This window comes from Drosophila willistoni (genome assembly GCF_018902025.1).
Source record: "Drosophila willistoni isolate 14030-0811.24 chromosome XL unlocalized genomic scaffold, UCI_dwil_1.1 Seg141, whole genome shotgun sequence".
Lineage (NCBI taxonomy): Eukaryota > Metazoa > Arthropoda > Insecta > Diptera > Drosophilidae > Drosophila > Drosophila willistoni.
The window spans coordinates 2,447,646-2,475,138 of record NW_025814052.1 but is presented as its reverse complement, the minus strand read 5'-3'; the positions used below and the strand labels follow the sequence as shown (position 1 = coordinate 2,475,138).

At 35.7% G+C, this 27,493-nt stretch overlaps 4 protein-coding genes across 4 annotated transcripts; 1 reads left to right on the top strand and 3 right to left on the bottom strand.

Moving 5' to 3' along the window:
• Positions 1 to 2,141: 2,141 nt before the first annotated feature.
• On the top strand, positions 2,142 to 3,059 carry LOC124460488. Its single transcript, XM_047011377.1, has 2 exons — positions 2,142 to 2,263; positions 2,319 to 3,059. The coding sequence occupies exons 1-2, from the start codon at positions 2,201 to 2,203 to the stop codon at positions 2,913 to 2,915; spliced, it is 660 nt and encodes a 219-aa protein (XP_046867333.1). The 5' UTR covers positions 2,142 to 2,200; the 3' UTR covers positions 2,916 to 3,059.
• LOC6648410 (mucin-2) lies at positions 2,944 to 6,673 on the bottom strand. The gene is made up of 3 exons (XM_002071134.4): positions 6,416 to 6,673; positions 6,199 to 6,348; positions 2,944 to 6,128 (listed from the first exon to the last, which is right to left on the bottom strand). Exons 1-3 carry the CDS (start codon positions 6,666 to 6,668, stop codon positions 3,079 to 3,081), a joined length of 3,453 nt encoding a protein of 1,150 aa, XP_002071170.3. The 5' UTR covers positions 6,669 to 6,673; the 3' UTR covers positions 2,944 to 3,078.
• A 702-nt stretch (positions 6,674 to 7,375) lies between these two features.
• LOC6648409 (mucin-5AC-like) lies at positions 7,376 to 10,827 on the bottom strand. Its single transcript, XM_023179465.2, has 3 exons — positions 9,255 to 10,827; positions 7,856 to 9,192; positions 7,376 to 7,780 (listed from the first exon to the last, which is right to left on the bottom strand). The coding sequence occupies exons 1-3, from the start codon at positions 9,490 to 9,492 to the stop codon at positions 7,442 to 7,444; spliced, it is 1,914 nt and encodes a 637-aa protein (XP_023035233.2). The 5' UTR covers positions 9,493 to 10,827; the 3' UTR covers positions 7,376 to 7,441.
• Positions 10,828 to 21,460: 10,633 nt separating this feature from the next.
• LOC124460423 (integumentary mucin C.1) lies at positions 21,461 to 22,610 on the bottom strand (the record flags this gene model as incomplete). Its single annotated transcript, XM_047011140.1, has 2 exons — positions 22,302 to 22,610; positions 21,461 to 22,236 (listed from the first exon to the last, which is right to left on the bottom strand). Coding segments are annotated over exons 1-2 (1,044 nt in total), but the record flags the coding sequence as incomplete, so codon positions are not given.
• Positions 22,611 to 27,493: the final 4,883 nt, after the last annotated feature.

The following is a 27,493-nucleotide window of genomic DNA, read 5'->3' as shown; positions in this document are numbered from 1 at the left end:
GAAAGGCAAAATGCAATCAATTAAAATGTATAAATGCAAGTAGAAGTAGAAAAGGCAAAGTCAAACAACTACAAAAACACACCTAACACACTAGAGTGGACGACAGCATTGGATAGAGTTTGTTGATGGGGGAGGGGGTGGGGCTTACAATATTCAATTGCATTTATGTGCATACACATACATATATGTATCCAATGCAAATGCTTTTAGCACCAAAGGTAAATCTAATAGAGTCGTTTCGGACCTAACCAAAATAGATCCAGGCATTCAATATGAATTTAATTTGTCTTCATCTCCCTCTCTGTCTCTCATTGTTTGTATCTGTGTGTGTGTGTGTGCAAATACATTTCTCCATATGCTATTTAATTTCTTCATTAAGACTTACCAATCGATAAAAATATGAAATTTAGTTATTAAACTTGATTAACAAGCGAACTCAGTAAAGTAAAATATATCAAAAGACCATAATATACTATACATATGTCTGATGTTCTGTTCTATTTGTAATAACCATATACATAATGTTCTTAAATATGTGCTGATATTAATTTTATAAACATCTTAATAGAAATGGCAAGTACCAAAAATGCTGAATAGAAGGAGTCATTTCATGTTTTTTTTTTACCTTTTAAGTTGGTCTTTTGATATATTTTACTTTACTGAGTTCGCTTGTTAATCAAGTTTAATAACTAAATTTCATATATATATAATACAAGTATCAATAATAAGTAAAGTGGTTCTAGCTCTGAGAGTTCCTCAGATTATGGCAATCGTTCAGATCGTTTGCATTTCTTATGGAGACAGAAAAGTTCTGGCCTTTTTAATACATAAATTGTTGGCCATTTGAATAGATTTTTTGAACTAGATTTTTATATTAAGGGTACTTCTCTATGATGTAAGTGTAATTACCTAATATTTAGTTCCAACTGACGAGATGTTTGGATAATTATATTGAATACAGGAGAAAAATGTCAAGTTGACTTTTCAACACAAACATACTTGTTAAAAACCCGAACGAAAGAGATAAATTGTTACTTTCAATGACAGTTTCGAGTTTAATTCTAACTTAAGTTGTCCTCTTATTTATTTCTTGGCGATAGAAAGAATAATACGATAATCATACATTTTTAAAAACTTTATGGATACAACAGCGAAATCATACGGTTTGTAGTAGTATCTAAGTATCTAGGTATATAATTACATAGTTGGTTTCGTTACAGTAATTTTAAATGGTTTCTAAAGATTTTTTTTTAGCTGCTTTATATTTGAATTATTCGAAATTCAAATAAACACAATTTAATCTATAGGTTTAGGTTTAGTTTAAAAAGCTGATGATTCAAGAAGTCAGTAGACTTTAGTTGAATTTCCCTATTTTAAATGTTTATTTTTATATAACACTTTTATCTAAAGCTATTTTAATCCTTACCCTAAGTTTTTATCCAATAAAAACACAAAAGCACAAACTTTTAAGGACTTTTTTGTTCCCCAAAAAGTTTTACGATTTCACTCAAAGCTTTAGAAATTGAGTGTAGTAGAACTTTTGGGGTATTTGGGTTAGATAACTTATCCGAGTGAATTTTCCAACAAAGATAAATTGAAATTGAGTGCCTTTTCTTGTAGCAAATATCTCAAAAAGCACGTTTCCAAAACTTTCAGCAAAAGTTTCCATTTCAAGCTCGCTCTGTAGATAGTACACAAAAATATAACAAAGTTTTGAATTTGTTATGCAATATAATAAATACTGTTTTTAATGATATCGAAACTTTTCATTCTTTATATGAAATCGTGCTTTAAGTTTTATGAATCAGACTGGGAACATTTTAAAAGACAAGAGAGTCAGATTGTATTTTTTAAAAGAAAAAAATCTTTTAATCACAGTAAAGATATTTTTTTAAGAAACCCCAGACTTAATGAATGACTGAATCGTAAAATTGTTGAGCTCATTTCACATCTTTTAAAAGCCATTTAATTATTTCGCAGAGTTCAGCAATTTTTTGGGTTATTAAACTCTTTCATTTCATTTTTGCTGAAATGATTTAAAAGTAATTGTTCCGCAATGTTACAAAATCTTGTGAATGCGGTTGCACGTTCGAAATTTACCAGACAGTCTGCTGTGATTTTTGTGTCTATATGTTTTTTAGGAACAAAGCAAAAAAGGTCACCTATGAAATGATAATAATTCATTCTTGCTTTATTTTACATGGCAGTTTTTTGTCTAAACAAAAAATTCTTTAAATTAAATATAAAATATTCCAAAATTATGGTAAGTATTAAGTTTTTTTGCAGCTTTCGTTGATAATAAGTGTATTAACCTTTAGCAAATTTGGATTTATCTGGCATTATTAATGGCCATTGTCATTAATGGCAAGTGTAAGGCCAATAAAACTGCAATTAATCGAATGGACGTTGGAATGCAAATTTCTGAGAATCCTGTGAATTTAACTGAAGCAAACTACACCCAAGATATTCGCAATGAGCCCAAGAAAAATAACAATCAAGGGTTGAAACCTCTTTTGTTTTATATGCAAGCGAAAGTCAGCCAACTGAGGGACAAGTTTCGAACTTCTAATAATATGCACCATTCAACCAATGAGAGCTTTTATAACAACATCAAAATACCGAATTTAAGTTTCAAAGAAAAGATAATTCAGTGGGCAAACAAACGACGATTGGCGGCACTTAAATTAAGAAAATATCAATATGACCTAAAGGATGTGGTTGCGAACATGACCTATATGAATTCCAATGCTACAGAAATTTTCGATCCGTTCTTTGCTTTTCATATTCAGTATCAGAACTACCAGGCAATTGCACCATTACCATATCTAGGAGCCATGGGCGAACCATTCGAAGCTATAATAAAAACGTTATACATAAACGAATTGGCATATAACTCAACCCCAATTAACCAATAACTTTACTGGACATTTGAAAAAGAAAAAATGCGGAAAGTTAATCGTTTTTATTGAACTAAATACGCTTACATTTATAGAATTAATACAACTTTAAACACTTGTTAATGCAGCAGAATATTAAACAAAAATAATGTTCTTATTCTATTACTATCGAGTGAATTGCCTAGGAAAGGAAAACAAAGTACACATTGCTCTTATCTATATTGTGGACACGAACTCGCTTGGTGCCATCCTTTCCAGGAACATCCACACTTATAACCGTGTTGTTGGGGGCACTCCCGTCAGTTGTACCTGGCGAGCCAACGTCTGTAGATGAGATTTTAGGCGCAAAGTCAGCCTGTAAGGCATTCGTAGTCGCATTATCCGCTGTGTTAGCGGGTAGTTCTACATTTGCCACAAACCGAGTGGCTAATACGGCATTCTTTGCGGTTGTGGTGTTCGCCGGAGCTTCTGTGGTCGTATTGTAAACAGGAGTGGTAGCGTACGATGTGGAGTATACGGTAGTATCAGGTTCAACTGTTGTATCAGTCTTCGCTATCGCCTTAGCTGGTAGTTCTACATTTTCCACAAACCGAGTGGCCAATACGGCATTCTTTACGGTTGTGGTGTTCGCCGGAGCTTCTGTGGTCGTATTGTAAACAGGAGTGGTAGCGTACGATGTGGAGTATACGGTAGTATCAGGTTCAACTGTTGTATCAGTCTTCGCTATCGCCTTAGCTGGTAGTTCTACATTTTCCACAAACCGAGTGGCCAATACGGCATTCTTTACGGTTGTGGTGTTCGCCGGAGCTTCTGTGGTCGTATTGTAAACAGGAGTGGTAGCGTACGATGTGGAGTATACGGTAGTATCAGGTTCAACTGTTGTATCAGTCTTCGCTATCGCCTTAGCTGGTAGTTCTACATTTTCCACAAACCGAGTGGCCAATACGGCATTCTTTACGGTTGTGGTGTTCGCCGGAGCTTCTGTGGTCGTATTGTAAACAGGAGTGGTAGCGTACGATGTGGAGTATACGGTAGTATCAGGTTCAACTGTTGTATCAGTCTTCGCTATCGCCTTAGCTGGTAGTTCTACATTTTCCACAAACCGAGTGGCCAATACGGCATTCTTTACGGTTGTGGTGTTCGCCGGAGCTTCTGTGGTCGTATTGTAAACAGGAGTGGTAGCGTACGATGTGGAGTATACGGTAGTATCAGGTTCAACTGTTGTATCAGTCTTCGCTATCGCCTTAGCTGGTAGTTCTACATTTTCCACAAACCGAGTGGCCAATACGGCATTCTTTACGGTTGTGGTGTTCGCCGGAGCTTCTGTGGTCGTATTGTAAACAGGAGTGGTAGCGTACGATGTGGAGTATACGGTAGTATCAGGTTCAACTGTTGTATCAGTCTTCGCTATCGCCTTAGCTGGTAGTTCTACATTTTCCACAAACCGAGTGGCCAATACGGCATTCTTTACGGTTGTGGTGTTCGCCGGAGCTTCTGTGGTCGTATTGTAAACAGGAGTGGTAGCGTACGATGTGGAGTATACGGTAGTATCAGGTTCAACTGTTGTATCAGTCTTCGCTATCGCCTTAGCTGGTAGTTCTACATTTTCCACAAACCGAGTGGCCAATACGGCATTCTTTACGGTTGTGGTGTTCGCCGGAGCTTCTGTGGTCGTATTGTAAACAGGAGTGGTAGCGTACGATGTGGAGTATACGGTAGTATCAGGTTCAACTGTTGTATCAGTCTTCGCTATCGCCTTAGCTGGTAGTTCTACATTTTCCACAAACCGAGTGGCCAATACGGCATTCTTTACGGTTGTGGTGTTCGCCGGAGCTTCTGTGGTCGTATTGTAAACAGGAGTGGTAGCGTACGATGTGGAGTATACGGTAGTATCAGGTTCAACTGTTGTATCAGTCTTCGCTATCGCCTTAGCTGGTAGTTCTACATTTTCCACAAACCGAGTGGCCAATACGGCATTCTTTACGGTTGTGGTGTTCGCCGGAGCTTCTGTGGTCGTATTGTAAACAGGAGTGGTAGCGTACGATGTGGAGTATACGGTAGTATCAGGTTCAACTGTTGTATCAGTCTTCGCTATCGCCTTAGCTGGTAGTTCTACATTTTCCACAAACCGAGTGGCCAATACGGCATTCTTTACGGTTGTGGTGTTCGCCGGAGCTTCTGTGGTCGTATTGTAAACAGGAGTGGTAGCGTACGATGTGGAGTATACGGTAGTATCAGGTTCAACTGTTGTATCAGTCTTCGCTATCGCCTTAGCTGGTAGTTCTACATTTTCCACAAACCGAGTGGCCAATACGGCATTCTTTACGGTTGTGGTGTTCGCCGGAGCTTCTGTGGTCGTATTGTAAACAGGAGTGGTAGCGTACGATGTGGAGTATACGGTAGTATCAGGTTCAACTGTTGTATCAGTCTTCGCTATCGCCTTAGCTGGTAGTTCTACATTTTCCACAAACCGAGTGGCCAATACGGCATTCTTTACGGTTGTGGTGTTCGCCGGAGCTTCTGTGGTCGTATTGTAAACAGGAGTGGTAGCGTACGATGTGGAGTATACGGTAGTATCAGGTTCAACTGTTGTATCAGGCTTCGCTATCGCCTTAGCTGGTAGTTCTACATTTGCAGAAAATCGCTGAACTGATGGTGCTTTAGTTGCGGTTGTGTTTTCGAAGGACTGCGTTGTTGCAGTTGTTAGTGTTGGGTAAGTACTTGAAACACTGCTGGGATCAGGTTTGTCGGTTGTGACATTTATTACCCTTGCTATATTTTCCACAAATTTTCGCAAAGGAGTGACTTTGGTAGACTCCGTTGTTGTAGCTGTAGTATTTACTGGAGCTACTGTGGTCGTGCTATTCGTTGTTGGCGCTGGCGTTGTCGTAGTCGATGTTGTAGAGGGTTGTGTTGTTGTTGTTGTGGTAGCTGGCGATGTCGTACTTGTAGTGTTTGTCTGATATGTGGGTGTGGTATTATTATATGTAGGGTTGTAGGATTGTCGCTGGGGAGTTGCATAAGATGACTGGCTTTCGATCGGCTGTGGATATCCGTATGCGTACGGAGAGGGCTGCCAGTTATATGGTCCTCTTTGTTGCTCCATTAGTGATGGAGGTGGATTTATTGCATAGGGATCCCAGGCAGGCTCTTGATAAACGTAAGGGCCCTTTGGTGAGTATGCAGCAGGCAACTTACTCTCACAAGTGCTCAAATGCTCCAGTTTCCACGCTAAGATTAGAATGGGAATATGCATATCTAGAAGTTGTTCACAGTGTACATTGCGATTAGGGCTACTTACGATATTCGGTGTGGCAAATTGCATGTAAAAGATGACAGTAATTTGGGAATGTTCGTCTCGTTGGACCGATGGCCGCACAAACAGGAGTATAGTCATCCGTACATGATTGAGGACAATCGTTACATTCACCATTATAAATGACATCCCATTCTGCAAATGGATTTCAAAATATTAAAATGTAATGATCTTCATAACGGATCGCATGCTTTCCACTTACTTATTTGGTCCACGCAACTGTAGTAACGCGCCTCACATTCACTTCCAAAGTTTCTTAGATATCTCCGGTCATTCATGTGTGAATAGCCAACGGCACAGACTTTATCCTCCTCATGGGCAGGCTGACAGCGTATATAATAACCGCATGGCGAAAAGGGATTATAATGGCTAGTTCCATATCCCTGACCATATCCATAACTCCAGGCATGCGTGGCAAACAATAAAAATCCAATGAAATAGTAAATTGTAGACATTTTGAGAACGGTTTGTAGCCAATTGGTGGTCAACTAACCAGTATGCCTTGCTTAAGCCAGGCTAAGCTATTTATACTAAAAAAAATAAAACAAAATAGAAGCAAAACAAACCCCGATCAAACTGTAGGAGAATGACGCGACAATTGTGCTGTCATATCATTGAAATGTCTACGTGTTAAGAGCCCCATTTGGTTTGGTTTCGCTTCTATCACTTTAATGTTGCTTCTTGCTCAGCGCCAGACAGTTCTCCTCATTATTATTATTTGTGTTTTTTTTTTGTTTTTTAATATACTGTTTTTACACTTTTTTTGTTTTTATTTTACCATTGCATTTGCATTATGAAATATTAATTATCTGTGTCATATGTGGGCAGCGAGTTGCGGGTAGGTGGGCGAGGGGGCTAGTCATGAGAAAATATTCTGTGAATCGAATTCGTTGGAAATGGTAGCATTTCTTTTTGTGTGCTTTCATTATGAAATGTTTAAGCGTGTTTATTGTCAAGGTTACTTGATATCTACATTAAGTTTATATACTATATACAATATGTATGCAATATGCTAAATACTCGAATTCAGCATGTGTAATAAGTATTATGAAATTGCAGATTTTTCATTCATTATCGTTCATTGTTGTCAGCCTAAGCAATATAGTTTTAAATAAAAATTCTAAATACACGTGCATATCATTTTAGTTTTTTATTTAAGTGCAGCTGCTTTATTAATAAGATATATATTTTAGAATAAAGTGATAAATAAATGATATGTAAGGGCTACTTAAAAGTTGTAAACAATACGCGAAGCATATGAGTGTCCGCAGCTGGCCGCAGCTGAAGAGGCAGCCCTATAATAATGTGCTGGACTCTTGGTATATGGAGCCAAGGGGGATTTGTAGTAATTAGTTGGAGTTGGTGTTGCTTTTGGGCTGGAAGTGTTGCCCCGTCTGTCCTTAAGGCAGCCAGTGAACTTGAATAATGTCTGCGAGCCTTGTGTTATCTCTGCTGAGGAGTTGGCATTACATGTTGGATAGCCGTTGGCATCAGTTTTCCGTGAGGTTAAAATAAAGGTCATGATCAAGCCATTTGGTTGGCGTATGGTGATTGTAATCGGATCGATCTGTTGAGAAATTGTTTATGGAAATTAGAAACAAGTTGTTTAAAAATTGTGAATCTAATTGAAAATTAAACTTACATTATTTGATTCTGCTGTTGTTGTGGTAGGGGCGATTGTTGTAGTTGTTGTTGATGTGTTGGGAGGAATTTCTGTAGATGTTATTGTCGTGTTGGGAGCAATTGTTGTAGATGTTGCTGTCGTGTTTGGGGCAATTGTTGTAGTTGTTGTTGTCGTGTTTGGGGCAATCGTTGTAGATGTAATTGCCGTGTTCGGGGCAATTGTTGCAGTTGTAGTGGTTGGGTTGGGACCAGTTGTTGCAGTTGTAGTGCTTGTGTTGGGATCAATTGTTGTGGATGCTGTCGTTGTGTTTGTGGCAATTGTTGAAGATGTTGTTGTGGTATTGGGATCAATTGTTGTGGATGCTATTGTCGTATTTGGAGCGATTGTTGTAGTTGTTGTTGTGGTGTTGGAAGCAATTGTTGTAGTTGTTATTGTCGTGTTGGGAGCAATTGTTGTAGATGTTGTTGTCGTATTGGGAGCAATTGCTGTGGATGTTGTCGTTGTGTTTGGACTTATGGGATTTATTCCTGAAGATTCCGTTGTTGTTGTTTCAGGAGCAATTGTTGTAGTTGTTGTTGTCGTATTGGGAGCAATAGTTGTAGTTATTACTGTCGTTGTAGATGTAGTTGAAGTGTTGGGTGCAATTGTTGTGGATGCTGTCGTTGTCTTGGGGGTTATGGGATTTATTTCTGAAGATGTCGTGGTTGTTGTTTCAGGAGCAATTGTTGTGGATGCTGCTGTCGTATTAGGAGCAATTGTTGTGGACGTTGCTGTTGTGTTTTGAAGAGCAGTACTGGTTGTTGATGCAGTTGTGGAGGGTATGGTTGTCGTTGTTGTATAAGGTGCCTTTGTTGTAGATGCTGAAGTTGAACTTGCAGCGGTTGTCGTTGTTGCCGTTGAATTTAAATCAGTTCTTGGGGTGGTCACTCTAGTTGGTTCACGTGTTTGACTTGAGGTCATTGCATATGGATTAGCTGCATATGGATAGACAGCAGATAAAGTTTGCTCTGCGGGGCGCTCGTAAGAACTTTGATATCGATTTGTATTTGGCTGCCTCCAATAAAATGAACTATGCGCTCCAATCTGACCAAGTTTTGTTGTTACAATCGAAGAAGTCGCTGCAGCTGCATGTTCATAGGAACTAGCAACTGGTTGCTCATAATAATTGTTGATTGGATACTTAAGATGAATATTATTAGAGCGATAGTGGATATTTTGCATTACCGATGATTGCCTAGAAAGTGCTGGAGAATATGGAGAAATAGCTGCTACATTGTGATCTCTGTACGGCAAACGATGATGATGGAAAATGTCCTGAGCCTGGTCACAATAATATGGATCAGTGTCATGGAATTCTAAAATGATTGTAAGTACATGAGTATAAGGGAAATATTTTTCAATTGATAATCCAACTTACCTGGTTGTCCAGTATAAAAAAGTTGCTCATTGTATTCAGCTAAGTGACAGATATTGTCAAAACTAGCATACCGATAACCATTGCTGCCACAAACTTTTTCTCCACATGCAGATTCATAGGAGTTATACATCTGTTGCCTGCTTCTTGGCCCATTGGGTGGTTCATTCTGGCTAAAGGCCAGAGCTAAGGGCAATACGAGGACTAAACAATAGAACGCTGCTGCTGCTGTTGACCACATTTTACAAGTCTATGCTGAACTGATGATCTTAATTGGCCCTCTGTTGTGTATTTATAGCTAGCATGCCCAGCATCTTGCGAATGTGATAGACCTAGAGACATTCGGCCAATATTATCAATTTACGTGACCGTCTTATAGTTTTGTAATTGTAATTTAAGCCCACACTGCGATTCGTCTTCAATTTAATGGTTAGCATTTCAATGGTTAAAGCATAGATATATTTGCTAGAAGAAACAAAATTATGAAATTAAATCGTCAAATGGACGTTGAACTGCTTGATGGCATTTCTTATGCTAGTTCAATCATATCGACTGCTTTATGAACACAAAAAGCTTGCATCGCAGGCAGTTTTATCATTAGATTTGAATAGAGGACAAAGTGTACATGAAGGATAAGAAACCCATCGCATCCTCGACTTGCCACAGGATAAGAAAGTTTTCTTTTCTGCCTTTATTTCTATAAACCCATTCACCTAAATGATTTCGAAATTGCTCTCAAAGCAACTGACTTGAAATCTCTACCCCATCATAAGTTTGATATACAGTTTCTTGAATTCCTGTGGCTACTCTCGTGTATAACAGTTTTGCACTGCTTGCTGGCATATGTATAACATAACATTATTCTCAAATTCAAAATCCTGTCTGTTGTCGGTTGCCAGCTGCTTTGGGTCTTTCATTTAACAACTGTTGGCTGTAGCGAACAGTCGATGTGCCGTCTGCCGGTAAATCTTTGGTTTTGTTCTGTTTTTTTGGAATTGCTGGAGTGAACATTTTTTGAAGATTTTGATTTATAGTTGTATCTGCTTTGGCTTTGATTTGTTTTCGTCATTTTTGGCGTGCCGCAATTTGGGAAACATAAATCAATTTACATTGTGAATTGTGCGGGAATAAATGAAATTATTCTTTTGTGGCGAGACCAGTAAATGGTTAACTTTTATTTTTTGGGCCATCCAATTCAACGCAATCATATAAACATAAAACTTAAGGTAAGCCCCATCTTCCATCCACACAGACACACAAACAATCTATTCTATTAATGAATCGCATTAACTTGTATTTAATTTGATGCCTCATTGGTTTGCTTGAGGCAAATAAAGATTTTCAGCTTCCTGCATTTTGTTTGCTTGAATAATTTTTCATGCACTTGTTGTAATTGAGTGGATCGTGGGATTTTATTGTTATGAATTTCCATGCTATAGCCACTGCGGATATCTTAAAGTGTGATGCTCATTTCTTGAAAAAAAAAGGGAAACGAAACCAAGCAAAACGAATTGAATTTCATGTGAAACGTCAATACATTGAAATGATTTATTCAGACGGTGTGATGTAGCTTGTGTTTTATTTTGTTTTTTTTTTTATATACTAGCTCATAAATTCAAGGATACTCTGACCAAGTTGAATGGGATTGCAAAAGGGATTTGCAATTGGCCAGGCGAGCAACAGCAGCAGCATTTTTCCTGCTTGAATGAATCTAAAAAAAGAAACCAAATGAAAGAAAATAATAAAGTATCGTGGGGAGAATGAAAAGGACAGCATACCAGGCTTATTATAAAGATGGTATGCCATACGTACAAGCGCCCAGCAGCTCTAAAATTCTGGCATTTACATTTTGCGGTCCATGGGATGACACCCATCCTTATATTACACACACACAAACACACACAAACACACACACACACACACACACAACATAAATGTCGGTTGTGTTGGCTGGTTGCTTGTTTCGCTGGTTCGTTGGTTGGTACTGTTTGTTTGTGGAGCATTTCCCGTTGCGGTTTGTGATTCAATTAGCAGCTGCCGTGAAGTTCAATGTGAAGCTCTTTCTCTCTTTCTCTCCCTTCGACTTCCGACTGAAATGCCCGCATTATGCCGCCGGCTGCGGCATATGCTACAGACAGGCAGATAGACAGACAGTCAGACAGCATCTCGGTTATGAACTTATCTATACAAAAGAGAAGGACAAAGACTAAGATAAACAGGGCAAATGTCTTGTAATTGTATAATCATTGAGATGTGAACTCAAAACCAACAGACAGCTCGGCCTGAAAGTATGCAATATGTTGCATTCACACACTTGACAATTGATATTTAGCTGAATACACATGCATATGCTTGGGTGGATGTAAGTCTAGGTGGGCGTGTGTGTGTGTTTTTTTACCCTTTATACTCTCTGTCTCTATCTCTCTCCCTCTCTCTATTTCACCCTTCTCACTTTTAAACTGCATTGCAAACTTCATTTAAATATGAATTCAAATGCTAAAAGGGATTATACATATACAAGTGTCCGGCTCAAAGGGAATCCTCTTATATCTTTTTATTTTTTTTGCAAACTATTTAATTCCTTTAAAATATGTTAATTCCTACATTCAAACGTTCAACAACAAGCTTATCATGTAAAATCTGCTCCTCTAGAAAATGTCCCAAACAACCTCATGATAAAACGGCACTTCCCTGTGATTTTAATTAGTGAAAGGACCTTTAGGGACCTTTGATATTGAAATGATTCGAAATATCGAATTATATAGCATTATTTTTTTAGAATATAAGGAATGAACTGAACTAAGTTAAAGAAACGTTCATTTTCTTTGTGTTCCATTTTAAAGCTAGATCCATTAGATGTATTTCTGTTACATAAGCTACAGGAAGTTAAAGGAATATACATATTTGAAAAAACAACTTCAAGTGTATCTTATTTTTAAATGGTTCCAAATGGTCATGTTTAGGTATTGGCTCATTTGTTAATAGGGATTAGAATCATAAGTATATACAAATGGCTTTCTAGGTCTATATACAGATTTGAATGACTATAAGAGGCATTGGACCATAACTCCATTAATACAGTCATATTTTATGTAAGAGGTAAAGAAACTTTGTCCTAGTGTAACCCAGAGTCGTTGTTCTGTGTGTAATTTTAGCATTTTTTTCCGACTAAATTGTTGTTATTGCAAAGCATCAACTACAACCATTCTGAAAGACATATTTATCTTGCATTCTTAAGGCAACAATGTGATAAATGCTTTTCCTGTTTTGCAAATATGCTTCACTCACACATTCATATGTATCTATACATACATACATACATACATAGATGGACATATGTATGTATCCACATTCGGATTCGAATCTACAGCGCGTGGTGTCTGCCTTTTGTGCTGTAACAAGGCCAACAGCTAACAGCCAACAGCTCATTGATGGTAGCTCAAAAGAGGGCATTTCTTGGCGATGGCTAAAAGGGTGTTAAACGGCCAGTGTAGGGATGGGTGCAAAAACATTTGGTATGCTCAGTTATTGGGCATGTTTACATCACATTTACACACACATACACACACACATGGTCATAGAGAGACAGAAAACGGAATTGGTAAATGGCACTGCCTTTTGGGTTCTTGTGGTCAAGCCACAAATACAAATAAGTAGATGACAAAGCTTCATTTCAAAACCACCAGAACTTGTAGATATATCATCTAACAAGGGGAACTTCAGGTATGCGAATCACCGATTTGGATGAATTTTGGATATGTTGTAGAATACCCCGTCATTTGACGCTGTGTGAAATATTTCGGCGCACTATTCTATATTTTCCTAATAAATCGGCTTTAAAGTTATAGCTTTGGTGACTTATAAGTAAAACGCCGAGTGGACTACAAGCAGCTCGATGGTGTAAGGGGTAGAGGTCCTGCCTTAAATCGACGGAACTCTGGTTCAACCCCCGCCCGAAGCTAGTTAGTTTTGGGTTTTCATTTTTTTTTTTTTTTGCTTTTTCAATAATTATTTTTGTTTAATAGCGAAATAGGTCTTTTGATGATTTTTGATTGGATTCATTTTTTATGCCTTTACAAAAACATATATATAATATAGACGCAAAATAGACTAATTAACTTCTGCCTTCACATTTTTTGTTGTGATATAAATCATAAAAACATGATACCCGTATGTATATTTTCTCAAGACTATGAATATGTTTAAATAATGCTTTTGTGCAAAAACATACCAACTTTAAACCAATTTTAAGGAAACAAACGAAATAAAAATTTTGGAAAACCACTTTCTAATCTGAAGCGAACCATGCATACTTGAGCATTCCCTTCAATATCAGAGATGACAAGTGGAATTGCCCCGTCTTTGACGGGGATTTTACTTTAGTACAGTCTTCTTTTGATGAAATTTCTCGATTTTCTTCTATAAGCGTTAAGGAGTTTTGCATTCTCTTTATCATATTTTAAACTTACCTAAAAAATACAGTACATAATGGCGTGCGTATAGCTGGTATTACCTTAAGCGTACAAGTTAATAATAATAATTTGCATCTACAATAATTTCAACATACATAAAAAATGTTTCCAATTACAAATCATCAAAAGACCTATTTCGCTATTAGACAAAAATAATTATTGAAAAAGCAAAAAAAAAAAAAATGAAAACCCAAAACTAACTAGCTTCGGGCGGGGGTTGAACCAGAGTTCCGTCGATTTAAGGCAGGACCTCTACCCCTTACACCATCGAGCTGCTTGTAGTCCACTCGGCGTTTTACTTATAAGTCACCAAAGCTATAACTTTAAAGCCGATTTATTAGGAAAATATAGAATAGTGCGCCGAAATATTTCACACAGCGTCAAATGACGGGGTATTCTACAACATATCCAAAATTCATCCAAATCGGTGATTCGCATACCTGAAGTTCCCCTTGTAAGTGGACTTTAAATAAACTTCAAGTTAACCAACAAAATGTTTAAATGTTTTAGATAACACCAAGGTAGTGGATAGTATTTTGAACCAATGTTCGATTTGTATAATTATAATACATACCTTAGATTAGATAGATAGATATAGAATCGTATCTTTGTCTTGGACATGGCATAATAAAATTGATTAGATTGGTTAATCTGTCGGTTCTTTTCTTACGGTTTAAAGCTATTAAAACGAAACTTTGTTTTTTATGCGCAGCTGCACATTCGTCTGACTAGTATATAAAAGTTCTCTAAAACAAATAAAACAGAGGGAGACAATCATACATAAAGCGTTTACAAGTGCTGTGTTAGTATGAGTGAGATAAAAGATAACTTTATGTAAGGGTGATGCAGAAATTTATAAATACTTTAAGAGTATTTGGTACAAGTCTTTCGTATGCTAAAATGATGGCTGCAATTCTAAGCCATCATTTTAGTTCAGTGGCAGATTTTTGGGGTCAAAAAGAAAAGAGTTTGAAGTATAATACAATTTTATTGATGCCTGCAAGAGTATAAAGGCTGCACCTTCAAGGCATTTCAGCTCTCAATAACTTTTAGAGCAGCTTTGAAAAAAGGGTTTGGGTTTTTTGATTTGACTAAATTTCCAAAAATTGCTTAAGTACATTCCCAAATATTCTTTTAGGGGTCAAACTTTTTGGTTTTCAGTTGTTTTTATTTAAAGTGAAAAACTCCGAATTCAATTCTCATTATTTTCCCTAGCAAACTTTTTAATTAAATTTTTGTTTAAGCAGATTGAGGTTGTCCGTAAAGGTGCCTAAACAAATGCCTAGATAAGGAATAACGTTTACGTTTACTTAAGTAGGTATAGAAAAATCTGTTGCTTTTTGAGAGGCTTCATCTGCTTCAGATATCAAATATTGGATTGGCAAACGATCACTTTCAGCAAGTAAAAACGAAAGGACATGTCATTTAGATGCCATGCACGATGAATTTCTCATTAGTTAGTGTGTCTAAACAGGGGCTAAGCAATGCTTGCCCCATTGCCAATGCCACTTTTGATGGTCGATGTTTTGTCGGTTGTTGTTGTTGTTGTTGTTGTTGTTAGCTGTCCGAAACTGTGGAGCCTCAAGGCCCACTGAAGTGGCATGGCCCATGTCGCCATTTGGTCGTTTCGCTATTTTTACAACATAATTTGGGTCTCGCGGACTCCCCTCCCCGTTCCTTGACACACTCACTTACCCACTTATTATGTATATACATATATACACATCTAATATATACGGATGTGTGTGTGTGTGTGTGTGTGTGTGTGTGTGTGTAGATGTTAGTGTTGTCTAGGGTACGATGGTTTATGATTAAAACTTCAAGTTACTTTTGGCCCAACACACATCACTTGCATGCACACACACACACACACACACACACAGAGTGTTACATACTCATACATGCATAGAAGTATCTGAACACATAAAGTACACACTCACACACACATATGCTGCGCATTTATTTGTAGTCGACTTTTAGGGGGTCGGCTCATATTAAATTTTTCATGTTTGCAACCAAAAAAAACAACAACAACAACAACATCATGAAGAAATACCAACAAGAATTGAAGAAATAACATGGAAATTGGATTCTATTTCATTGCCGGCGCCATCGTCACAAATGTGTATAAATTTTTTCCCCCCTCTCTCTCTCTCTCTCTCTATATCTCTTTCTGCTTCTGGTTTTGGTTTTGCTGCTGTTTCAGTTTCAGTTTTCGTTTTTGGTTTCTTTTTGTTTTTTTGTCCACCTTAGTCACTTTAATGTCATTGCACATAAAACAGAAAGAGAAGAAAAACAACAAAATAAATAAATAAATATACAAATTTTTTTCGTAATTGTACGCTTTATGTATTTTTAATTTATTTTATAAATTTTTTTACTTTGCCTTCTTCTTGGCTTGCTTTTCTTTTTTATTTTTTTTTGACGCTCCTTTAGCTGTCCGCTAAAGCATTTGCCTTTGATTAATTTTGCAAACATATTTGCCCACTTTACATTTTCTGGTCATGGCCCATGGCCCATGGCCCAAGTCCTGTCCCTGCCAGTTGCCAGGATCTGCTCATGGGCTTGCCCTTATACTTGTACTTATGTGTATGTATGTATATTTCCTTCGTATATATTTTCTTAACACAAGAAGTACATGCACTTTTTTGCTGTCAACTGTTAAGCCACAGGAAATATATACAAGTCAAAGTTACAATGGCATTTATATATGCTAAGAAGATGAGAGGGAAGGGGCGGGAAAAATGAAAATTTATAGCGTATTATAATGGTCGTTGTGGTCCCCTTTGTTGCCTTATTGTATATTGTTGTTTGTTTTCTCTCCTTGTCTTGTGAAATGCAATAAATTAAATATATGACATTTTTTGTTTGTTTTTTTTTTTCCTTTTTTAAATTGTGCAATGACATTTTTTCTTTGCCGTAATTCAATACTTGATTAATTGCTTCTGGCCAAATGATCGATTATTTTTTCACGACTCTTCTTCAATTTCCTTTTGAATTAAAGAGACAGTTTCGTTTTGCGTAATGTTTGTTGTTCAAATCAAACAAAATTTGGGTGAGAAAATTAACAAAAACAACAACCAAAAAAAAAAAAAAAACATTGTTGACTGTGTTTAGCGGCCTTTAGTTGGATTAGCGTTTAATTTATTAAATTTCCGGGATGCTACACACACAGACACACACACACACTCACACCCCCACACAGAGCCGAAAAACACACCCAAACAACACTTACACATTCATTTATGAAATATGTATAAACAAACATTTCGAATTTTTCAATGTTGCCATAACGAAATAAATATTCCCTAAATTTCTATTCTGCTATAATAAACAATGAAAAACTCATTGAAATTGAAATGAAATCGAAAGTTATCTAAACTGATCTACGAAAGTGAATTTGGGTTATGATTGCCCCTTAAAGTATGCGATAAACTGTTAAATAATTCAGTTTTTGAATGGAATTTTTTTGATATACATAATTTGGAATCGAGTTCGATTGATGACATCTTTATAAATCTTCAACTTTTATTCATCTGTCAGATCTACTAAGCCATACGGATATAGTAATTGTGTTCTTTCAATTACTTTCGAGTGATCTATTGTAATCAATTTTGATCAGATACAGAACATTTTTAAATCCTACTCACAAATTTATTTATTCCAAGTTCTGTCTACACTATAAAACAAAATTTAATTGACCTAAATTTTTACTAGAAAAGTATAGACTAAATCTTTTTGATTAGAAAATGTTCGATATTCTTGTATTCTAATAAATACTATGATTTCGAGTTAAAGTATAAATCTTTCTAATGATGGAATGTTTTTATTAGAACATCAAATTTCGACAACCTTTTTGGCTTCAGTTCGAGTCTTTTCGCTTTGTTATGTGAACCAAACGAAAACATTGACTTTGTTGCTTAGTGTAAAAATGCTGATTAGCTCAATTAAAGCCAATAAAATGCTTTTGGAAAAGCAAAGTCAAAAAAAACCCGCACAATTAATGCCTTTAAATTTCATTTATATTTTAGACTTAATGGCTTAAAGTAAACAAATGCGATTATTGGATTAAATAATTTCGTTATTCTAATCACTGAAATAAGCAATATCTATGTAATTGTCAAAATTATAAAGAAATACTTGAAATATCATACATTATGTTTTTCTTTTGTAAGGGTATATTTGTATTTTATATACACACAAAATCACATTGCATTTGTCTGTCTGTGGGATTTCAATTTGATGCTTTCTATTTATTGTAAACAATGGGGCGTATACGCAATCTAGAGTATCATAGAGAGAGAGAGAGAGACAAAGAGAGAGTTACGGGCAAAAGGGGTTTTGAAATAAATTGTGATATGTCGATTTCACAGCCGTAAATATCAATTTGTTTGCCAAAAAATAGAAAAAACGCAACAGGAGAAGAAGAAAAAAAAATGAAAAGAAAGATATAAAACAAATTCCGCTTGTTATATTTCTGGCAACGACTTGAGCATTACCCATTCTCACATAAAGTTGTTGATTTTTTCATGTTATAAGTCCTCTTTTTTGTTGTTTTGAAAATTTATAATACATTTATCGTGAAATAATTCAAATCAATTGAGGATAATACCAGCAAGAGCTTAAAACTTAGTAAAGTGTCAAAAATTTGCTGTAGAAATTTCAATCTCACTAAACTTGACAATGAATATATTTTTAAAATGATTGAGCATTTATTTTTCATACGATATACAAGATATGCCCTTTCTGGTCCCCAGTGCACTGAGTATCGAAGTAGAATCAACACAGATTTATTGGCCATGATACTGTGGACGTTGATTTGTGCTCTGTGGACATGTTATCCCACTGGCATTCAAATCAAATACATATTTACTTATCTAAGCCCGATAAAATCCTGTGCCACTTAAAATTTATTTCAGCAACGCGTCGAATCAGAGTCAGAGACAGAGCTCAAACAAACACAAGAAAGACCAAAACACTTCAATCCAATTCAACCGCCAAAAACTTTTGATTTATGTGGCATGCCACACAGCATGTCAATAATTGGCTCAAGATGCCATCAAATCTCAGACATACAGTGGAAGGGAAGAGGGGGATGGGGATGGGGATGGGGAGTACATGAGGCTGGATCATGACGCATGCGGCCTGCAGCTGGATTTTAAATTTTAACATCACGCCTTCTGCTGGTTAAATGTTTTTCTTTTTTTTTTTTTTTGCTTTGTGTTTCCTCTTGGCTGGCGCCTCCCCCTCAAGTAACATGCGATGTTTACAAGAGGTGTGAGAAAAGCGCCACAAGAGAGCCAAAGAGTTTCTTGCCTCCTTTTGTTTTAACAAATGGGATCTAAGCACTTATTGAGTAGAAACTTTTTCGCGCCAAAAAAATTTGTGTATTTTTTGGGCCCAAAATTTACGCTGTGTTTATGCAAATTTTCCGGTTGTCTGCCTTTCTAAGAATAATTTTTATAAATTAATGCCAACATCGGCTATCGATACAGTTCTAGGGCCGCAATGTAAGGACTTTGGGACATGGACCTGGCATAGATAGCTGGCCATCCACCTTGCCAAGTGTAACCTTTGAACATTCTAAGAACCAAAAGGTTAACAATTCGAAATTAAAATCCAATTTTGACGAAAAAGTCTTCATAATTCAAAATGAGATGTGATTAGTTCTTTCAACCGAACTAAATTAATGTAAATTTGTGAAGAATATTATGGACTACACGACGTATGCGCAATATCTTTACTCAAAAGTGCGAAAAAGGCCTGAGTATTAATGGGTAAAATTTGATATGAGTATCCAAATTGTATTTTGATTAATTAAAGAGCATTTTACACCGACAGTTTTCAAATTTTAAATGCACTTACATATTCTAAGTCAAAACCAAAGCCAAAGTCAAATCTGATGATCATTTGGCTAAGAGATTTTGGTAAAAAACCAAAGACCATAAAAAACGTCGGTAACCAAGCAACTACAGAAAAAAAACAGCTAATATCATATATTATCTATGTAAGCATGTACATAAATATATTTTTATGTTTTAAGTTAACCTTACTCACATTCATCATCAACATGCTCGCCAAGCTGATAAGGAGAACTGATAAGGAAAATTAAATATGTCTACCCAAAACAAAATACCTGAGAACGAACAAATATTTGAGCCAAGTTAAAACAATTTGAATATAAATGGAAATTTATGTCCTGATGTCCTTGTTGTTGTTGTTGTAATTGTTGTTGCTGTTGCTTTTGGGTAATGCAAAGTGTTGCCTTGGGCATTTGTTAATTTCCGCTTTCCTTTCAACCAGCCACATACCAACAGTCCCTACTCCCCCCCACCCACACACTGTTGCCAATCTGTTCCGCCCAGTGCACTTCATAATGGTCGCTCTATTGTTTTTTGTTGTTTTTTTTTACTTCCATGTTTTTTAAGCTTTTAATGCTGTTTTATTGTCAAAAAGATAAGGGCGCCACAATGGGCTGAGAATATATTTAGACTATATTGAAAATAGATGAGCAAACGAGAGCGCGAAAAAAAAAAAAAAAAAACACAAAGGCAATAAAGAAACCGGCCCGGAAAGTCAACAGAAGAAAAGGTAAATCTCAGCTGTTCATGTAGCAAGTAGCAAGGCGTTAAGTCAATTCTCAGGACCTCAGACCTCAGGAAGAAAAATTTCAAAAAATAACTGCAATCTGTTCATGGGAATAATCTCAAATTTAGACAAATCATAAACTAAATAAACTAAATGATAGATTTTACCCTCTTAAATTCTTTCAATACATCTTTGGAATGAATAGGCTTCAGATTAAAGTCTGTTTACTAACTTGTCTAGTCGGCGGACCAAAACTAGTTGGGAATTACAGCTAGATGAGGCGCAAAAAGTAAAAAGCTTTAATGTTCAACATAATTTCTTTGCTACGATTTGTTTACTTGTTTAATATATCAAATTTATTTATTGAATTCCAAACAAAATAAGATCAAATGGTTAATTGACAAATTCTTGTTAAATTCTGTAAATTATGAAAAATTATTGTAGATTAATTTGTTCTATAGTTTTTAGTAGATTTTAAATTTAAGTTTTGGGCTTGACTATATCATTGATTTAGAGGTTTTTTGAATTGCTATTCCACTTCTTATCTTAGGTTGTTGAGATGCATCCCTCTTTTGTTTCGGTTGTGGTGCCTACTGTCACGGTCACTGATCCAAAGGTTGCTCCACTAAGGGTGCATGTTGCTGCCGTGCCGTCACTTACTGTGGTTGTTGTGGTAACACCTGCGATCGTTTGAGTGATCACAATATTACCCGTCTAAAGGATGATATGAGAGAAAAGAAATCAAGTGTAATATAATTGGTATTCGATAATGTGTCTATCAATATTAATTCAACTCACCGTTGCAGCTGTTGTAGTTGTTGTTGCAGCTGTTGTGGTTGTTGTTGTTGTCGTTGTTGGTTCTGTAGTTGTTGTCGTTGCTGCCGTTGTTGTCGTTGTTGCTGCTGTGGTCGTTGTCGTTGTTGCATCTGTTGTTGTTGTGGTTGCAGCTGTCGTCGTTGTCGTTGTCGTTGTTGGTTCTGTAGTAGTTGTCGTTGCTCCCGTTGTTGTCGTCGTTGCAGCTGTAGTTGTTGTTGCAGCCGTCGTTGTCGTTGTTGGTTCTGTAGTTGTTGTAGTTGCCGCTGTTGTTGTCGTCGTTCCAGCGGTTGTTGTTGTTGCAGCCGTCGTTGTCGTCGTTGGTTCTGTGGTTGTTGTCGTTGCTGCTGTTGTTGTCGTAGTTCCAGCGGTTGTTGTTGTTGCAGCCGTCGTTGTCGTCGTTGGTTCTGTGGTTGTTGTCGTTGCTGCTGTTGTTGTCGTAGTTCCAGCGGTTGTTGTTGTTGCAGCCGTCGTTGTCGTCGTTGGTTCTGTGGTTGTTGTCGTTGCTGCTGTTGTTGTCGTCGTTGCAGCGGTAGTTGTTGTTGCAGCCGTCGTTGTCGTTGTTGGTTCTGTGGTTGTTGTCGTTGCTGCTGTTGTTGTAGTCGTTGTAGTTGGTGCTGCAGTTGTCGTCGTGGTCGTTGTCGATGTTGGCGCTGCGGTTGTTGTCGTTGTGCTTGGATTCGCTGTAGTTGTTGTAGTTGCTGCTGTTGTCGATGTCGTTGTTGGATAAGTAGGATAAGTGGGATAGGTATATGTGGGTGTAGCAGTGGTTGAGGAAGCATCCGTTGAGGCGGCAGCCGTTGTGGAAGCAGCCGTTGAGGTGGCAGCCGTTGTGGAAGCAGCCGTTGAGGTGGCAGCCGTTGTTGTTTGATATTTCAAACCATATGGCTTATAAGCAGATCCACTTTGTTGGCTATAAACTTGATATGGTCCAGGTGCTTCGGCAATTGCCTTTGCTCCATACATGCCACTTGCTGCCGCATAGGCAAAAGATCTTGTATCAGTATTCACACCATATGCTGCCGGCGCAGCATTCGAATAGACTTGTGAATAATATTGAGATGACGATGAACTCTTTGATGTACAATAGAACAAGTCGGTGGTGGTCATTTCTAGGAAATATTAAATTGCGATTAGATTAAAAAGGACTTTTATTTAATGCATTTTGCTTGCTCACCAGCATTGCCCGTGAAGAGACGCTTCATATTGTTGGAGTCCAGTTCACATTTACTAGAAAATAGTTGGTAATCGTATCCTGAAGTGGCACAAACTGGTTTTCCATTCGGTGGGCAGTTGCTACCGTAGCTATTATCCCCATAAATATAGTCCTGAGGGTCAAAACCATATGAACCATAATCCCCGTAAATGTCGTATTGTCCTTGCGTTCCGGTGACCAAAATCAAGGATATCAAAAGACCAAAACGAAGACTTGCTGTTGACTGCATGGTTGAGCGTTAGTTCGAGAGACGTTTGAAAGCCGTATGGAACTGATACTTTTGCTGCTTGGGTACCGACCTTTTATGATCGACCTGGCCACAGAGACTTACGACTCAACTTCATCGATATCTGCGCCTTCGGCCAATGCGTTCACATAACAGTTGGTTCTATCGTCTCCATTTCCACATCGCTACGTGTGTGCCTTTGGCACACAAACACACTTACCCATATGTCGAGGGGTGGGGGGGAAAAGCTCTCCCGCTTTTGATTATTATTATTATTATTATGCTGCTTGGTCTTACAATCTCAGCGTTATGTACGTGCAGAATGTCAAAGCGATTTACATTGTGCCATCATTTAGCATTTAATATAAAAAACAATTCAACTGATTTTCACTGTGTTTTGTGAATGAATTGATTTGCACTTTCCCCACATGTTTCATTCATGTCAATATTATAGTTGGTATTTCTTGACTTTTGCATTCTTGTATTTGCCCATCAAATTGTTGAAAATTAATTAACATAGCAATCGTTTATAAAATATATTCGACTTTATGAATTACAGACCTTATTTGCCGCCAACTTAATCTTTTATAGAGTTCTGTAGAAAATGAGGCAAATATTCAACAATGTCTTAAATTCCATTGCTTATCTAATAATTGAATTCTTAGCCATGTGAGTCACCAATTTTGATCAAATTTTGTTGTAGATTACTCCTTGATTCGGCGTACTATTCACTACATACGTTGCTCATTTTTACTTATGAATATTACTTTAAAAAATGTTAAAAATTCAAGCAAGATTTGAGTCCCTGGGTAAATTAATTTAGTGTTTTAAGTAAGAGGACCTATTCTTATTTGTTATAACATTGAATTAAACATTAAGTCTGCTATCTTTTAAAGACCAACCATTGGGAAGTATTCAATTTTTGGTCGTAACCATGATTTTGTATGGTCCCCAGCTAAATGGTATCTCCACATAACGATTTATCTTTATTTCTTTAGCCATAGATACTCAAAGGTTTTAAAACTATATAAGCTTAAAAATATAATGCCCTTGTGGTTTTAGCCATATAATTTGAATCAAACCTTTACTTTATTAAAAAAAAGGTCGACTAAAATATTAGAAAAAAGAATTCTACATACCTACATAGGTCGAATAGGTAATTTGTAGGACAAAATAAAACAAATTTTATGATAATCCCGTATACAATTTATTTACAATTATTTAAAACCAATAAAATTGGTAAGAAAGTTTATAACTATACTTATAATTGACATACTCTATAACTTTTTTAAAAGATTTAGATTCAGATTTAGATACAGAGCCTGATTAGAATTGAGTACTATCAAACGATTTTAATAAAATGTATTTCAAATATAATTTCTCCACAATCGAAGTTTCTCAAAGTTTCCACAATTTCCATACTGAATCATGCAGGATTATAGCGTATTACGATAATAGAGTAGTATACATTTCTTGGTTAATATCTTGTGTTTTTATTAGATCGATCATGATCTAAACATATATATATGTACATATATAAAATATACTTATTCCATCATCAGGTTTCTTTTAATTCATGGATTTATTTTGTATATTTGTATCTTAGCTTATTCAGTTCAATTAGTTGCGTGTGTTTTTATTGTGGGAAAAAAGTTTGTTTTAATTATTTTTCTCAAAACAAACAGTTTGATGATATCTATCGATGCTAAGATGTTTCACGCATAGAAAATTAAATGTTCTTCTTTTCATTAAAAAATAAACCAATAACCTATATACAAATGAAAATTTTTTATTTAATATTTGTTAGATTTTTGTTATATTTACATTATCCCTCAAAGTGTATCACATACATACATATATTGTCATAAATTACTATGAAAAAAGAAGAGGCGGCAGGAGCTGAGTTTTTCCATATGTTTGATTTTGGTCTTTATCCCTTTTGTAGTTCCATTGAAGTGTTATAAGGAAAAGCACACACATATTAAGCAATTTTTACAGAATGACAAGAGCAACAACTTGTTGCTCTTGCCCCCATAAAACGTCGGCAAAGCAGTGCGCAAGTCTTTTGCCTATAGTGCCTAGGTTTTTGGTGGTGTTGGTCGTGATGATGATGATGAGAAGAGGAGCAAAGAGAGAGGATGGACAGGGCAGGGCCAAGGATGAGCACGAATCTGGCTGGCTTTGTTGGCCCGACACTCAGCCACTTGCCAACACGATGTTCGCCTGAACGGTCGACATAAACAAAACGAACGCGTCGCGGCAGCATCTTGGCCAAAACCAAAAGCGAAACATTTTGTATTCCGGGTTCATGTGTTACGCGATATAAATACCATAATCCGAATCAATAGATACAATTTACCTATAAATATACACAATAAATTTAATAGATATATCCATCAAGGCATGGCCAAGTGCTTCAATTAGGAAGAAAAAAATTTTCCAAACTGTAAGTTCAATTTTTATTTATTTATTTAGTTAAATTCACTCGCTGAATAGTATCAAAAACTATGAAAATTAAACAAATAATATAATTAACTTTCCAAGAGTATTTCCCGTACATCTTGATTAAATTAAAATTAAGTTTATATCACTGAAACTTTTGGACAGAGCTCGTTCAATCATAAAAACTTTTGCCAAAAAGTAGTTCTAGAAAAGCAAAAAAAAAAAGAAAAAAAAATACAAGTAACTTTAAGTTGTATTCGAAAAAAATGTACCACAAAAGAAAACCAAAAACGAAAAAAAACATAAAACCATCAGCGAAGGGGAAAAAATGACTGAATTAATTTGCAGCGGCAGCAATTTTCACATTGAAGCAACAAATTAACTAACTAAATAAATGAGCATAGTAATGAAGACCCACATAAAAGCATATGATTGTATGTACATTTAGATAATTGGGAGAAGAAAATGAATATTCTGTTTATGCTCTATATACTCTAAGAGAATATAAACGGGGTATGTATATTTTGCTCTATACCCAGTCTTTTTAATTAGTTTTATCTACTTAAGGGAAATATTATTCAACATTCTGCTTCTTGAAACTCTAAACTGACTTTAACTGATATATGATATATTTTCAAAATCAGGCGGAATATCTTCCGAATTTATGTAAACGATGTCTTTCAGACTTTATTATTATTATTAATTTTGTTTAACAATGCAGCTTAAAATCAGCTTCAATCAGTGAAGAGTTTAATTGTCACTTCGAATAACTTTATATTGAAGGTATCAATTCGATTTTGGTTCAATGCCAAAACTAGTTGAGAATTATAATAAACTGTCATTTTCTAATGTCATTTCTTACGAATGGATTTGAAATTTTTCTTTCAAAGTTTAAACGATTCCCATGGGAAGAGAGGGAGAGCTTAAAAAATTAAATGTTTCAAATAAAATAAAAATTTTGTAAGGAATAAGAAAAAAAATTAAAAGTAAACAAAAGCGCAAACTTATTCTGATACAATTCAATTCACAATTTGCCAAATTTCATTTAAATAATATTCATCTTTTGTGTTTGTTTTGTTATTCTTACTTGCTATTTGTAAGAATTTCTTCAACATTTTATTTTGTTTTTGGGTATTTTTAAGTCGTTAGCATGAGCGAATTATATTCTCATTTTTGGTTTTTGTTTTATTTTTGTGTTTTGTCTGTTATAATGGAATAATTCATTTACTATTATAATTGTTACAATAATTGTTGTTGTGTGTGTGTGTGTGTGTGTGTGTGCGTAATGATATTGAGGTTTTGACTCCGCAAATATTATCATAAACCACAATTTCAGTCTAGTCATTGCTATTTTGTGAAATGCAGAAAAGAAACAAAAAAAAAAATAAAAGTCATCAATATTCATCAAATATTTGCCTATATGCGAGGGTGGTATGATAAATTTATAGCGAACGACCATTAATCTCCCATAAAATATACATTTATAAGGAAAGAATTCTTTTTAAAAGATTTTAAAAAAAGTTTATCGATAACTTAAAAAAGGAGACTTTATTTTCCATTTTGTTAATTTTGTTTTTTTTTTTTGTCTATTGTAGGCTCATGACTTTTCGAATTGCCCTCGTATTTAAGTACAAACGATGAATTTTAGCATCTTTCTATTGCTCTAATTACGGCAATTTAGTGTCATCAATTCAATATTTATATTCTACCTACTGCTAATTAGCAAGAATGACATTTATTTTTCCATTTATTTCTTTTTCTATGCCATACACTTCCGTAAAAATGTGTAGTTTGGTCAGAAGAAACAAACTTATTCGTTTCGGTTTCAATTCAATTTACTAATTTCTTTATATAGAAGCCATATAAAGTTCAATAATATATTATTACATATCAAATAAAACTAAAAATTGTCACAGATAACAAAAGTATATGTTACTTTTGGAATAATTGGGCTTACTTTTATCTTTTCATCTGGTCCAAAGTCATTGAAATGTTCTCCGCTAAAGGACATGTACAATTCGGCTAGGCCAAGTATTTTGTTTGTTGGTTTTTGTGTGAAATAAATTTCAATTTGCAACTAATTAATGCATAGCAAATGGCTGATTTTTAATTATAATTTACAATTCACAAAAGACAACGCAAAAGAAACAAAAAACCACTAACAAAAAAACAGTAAAAAATGTTATTAATCATTGAGATAAATAAAACCAACAAATTTACTTTGTGTTACCACCCGCTAAGAAATGACATGACATTAAATTGCTGTACACTTATGTATATTTAGTAATTAGAAAAAAGTTTGTTCTGAAATTATATTCAACAGAAAATGCTTCATTTGCAATAATTTATAAAAATTCTTAAGAATTGTAGATCAAAGTTGATGGAATATGAATGGCAATAAAATATTGTAGAACAATAAATGTTTTCAGCTCATTTGCATAAGCTTCAATTTCCATATATTTCCACATAAGAAGTATGAAAAAAA

Excerpts from the sequence above, each read along its gene's own strand:
- LOC124460488 (XM_047011377.1), top strand. The coding sequence starts at position 2,201 with ATGGCAGTTTTTTGTCTAAACAAAAAATTCTTTAAATTAAATATAAAA. Across the intron at positions 2,264-2,318 it reads TAAAATATTCCAAAATTATG|CAAATTTGGATTTATCTGGC; the intron begins GTAAGTATTAAG and ends ATTAACCTTTAG.
- LOC6648410 (XM_002071134.4), bottom strand. The coding sequence starts at position 6,668 with ATGTCTACAATTTACTATTTCATTGGATTTTTATTGTTTGCCACGCAT. Across the intron at positions 6,349-6,415 it reads CAGTTGCGTGGACCAAATAA|AATGGGATGTCATTTATAAT; the intron begins GTAAGTGGAAAG and ends ATCCATTTGCAG. Across the intron at positions 6,129-6,198 it reads AATTTGCCACACCGAATATC|CGTGGAAACTGGAGCATTTG; the intron begins GTAAGTAGCCCT and ends TTCTAATCTTAG.
- LOC6648409 (XM_023179465.2), bottom strand. The coding sequence starts at position 9,492 with ATGTGGTCAACAGCAGCAGCAGCGTTCTATTGTTTAGTCCTCGTATTG. Across the intron at positions 9,193-9,254 it reads TTTTTATACTGGACAACCAG|AATTCCATGACACTGATCCA; the intron begins GTAAGTTGGATT and ends CAATCATTTTAG. Across the intron at positions 7,781-7,855 it reads CAACAGCAGAATCAAATAAT|ATCGATCCGATTACAATCAC; the intron begins GTAAGTTTAATT and ends ATTTCTCAACAG.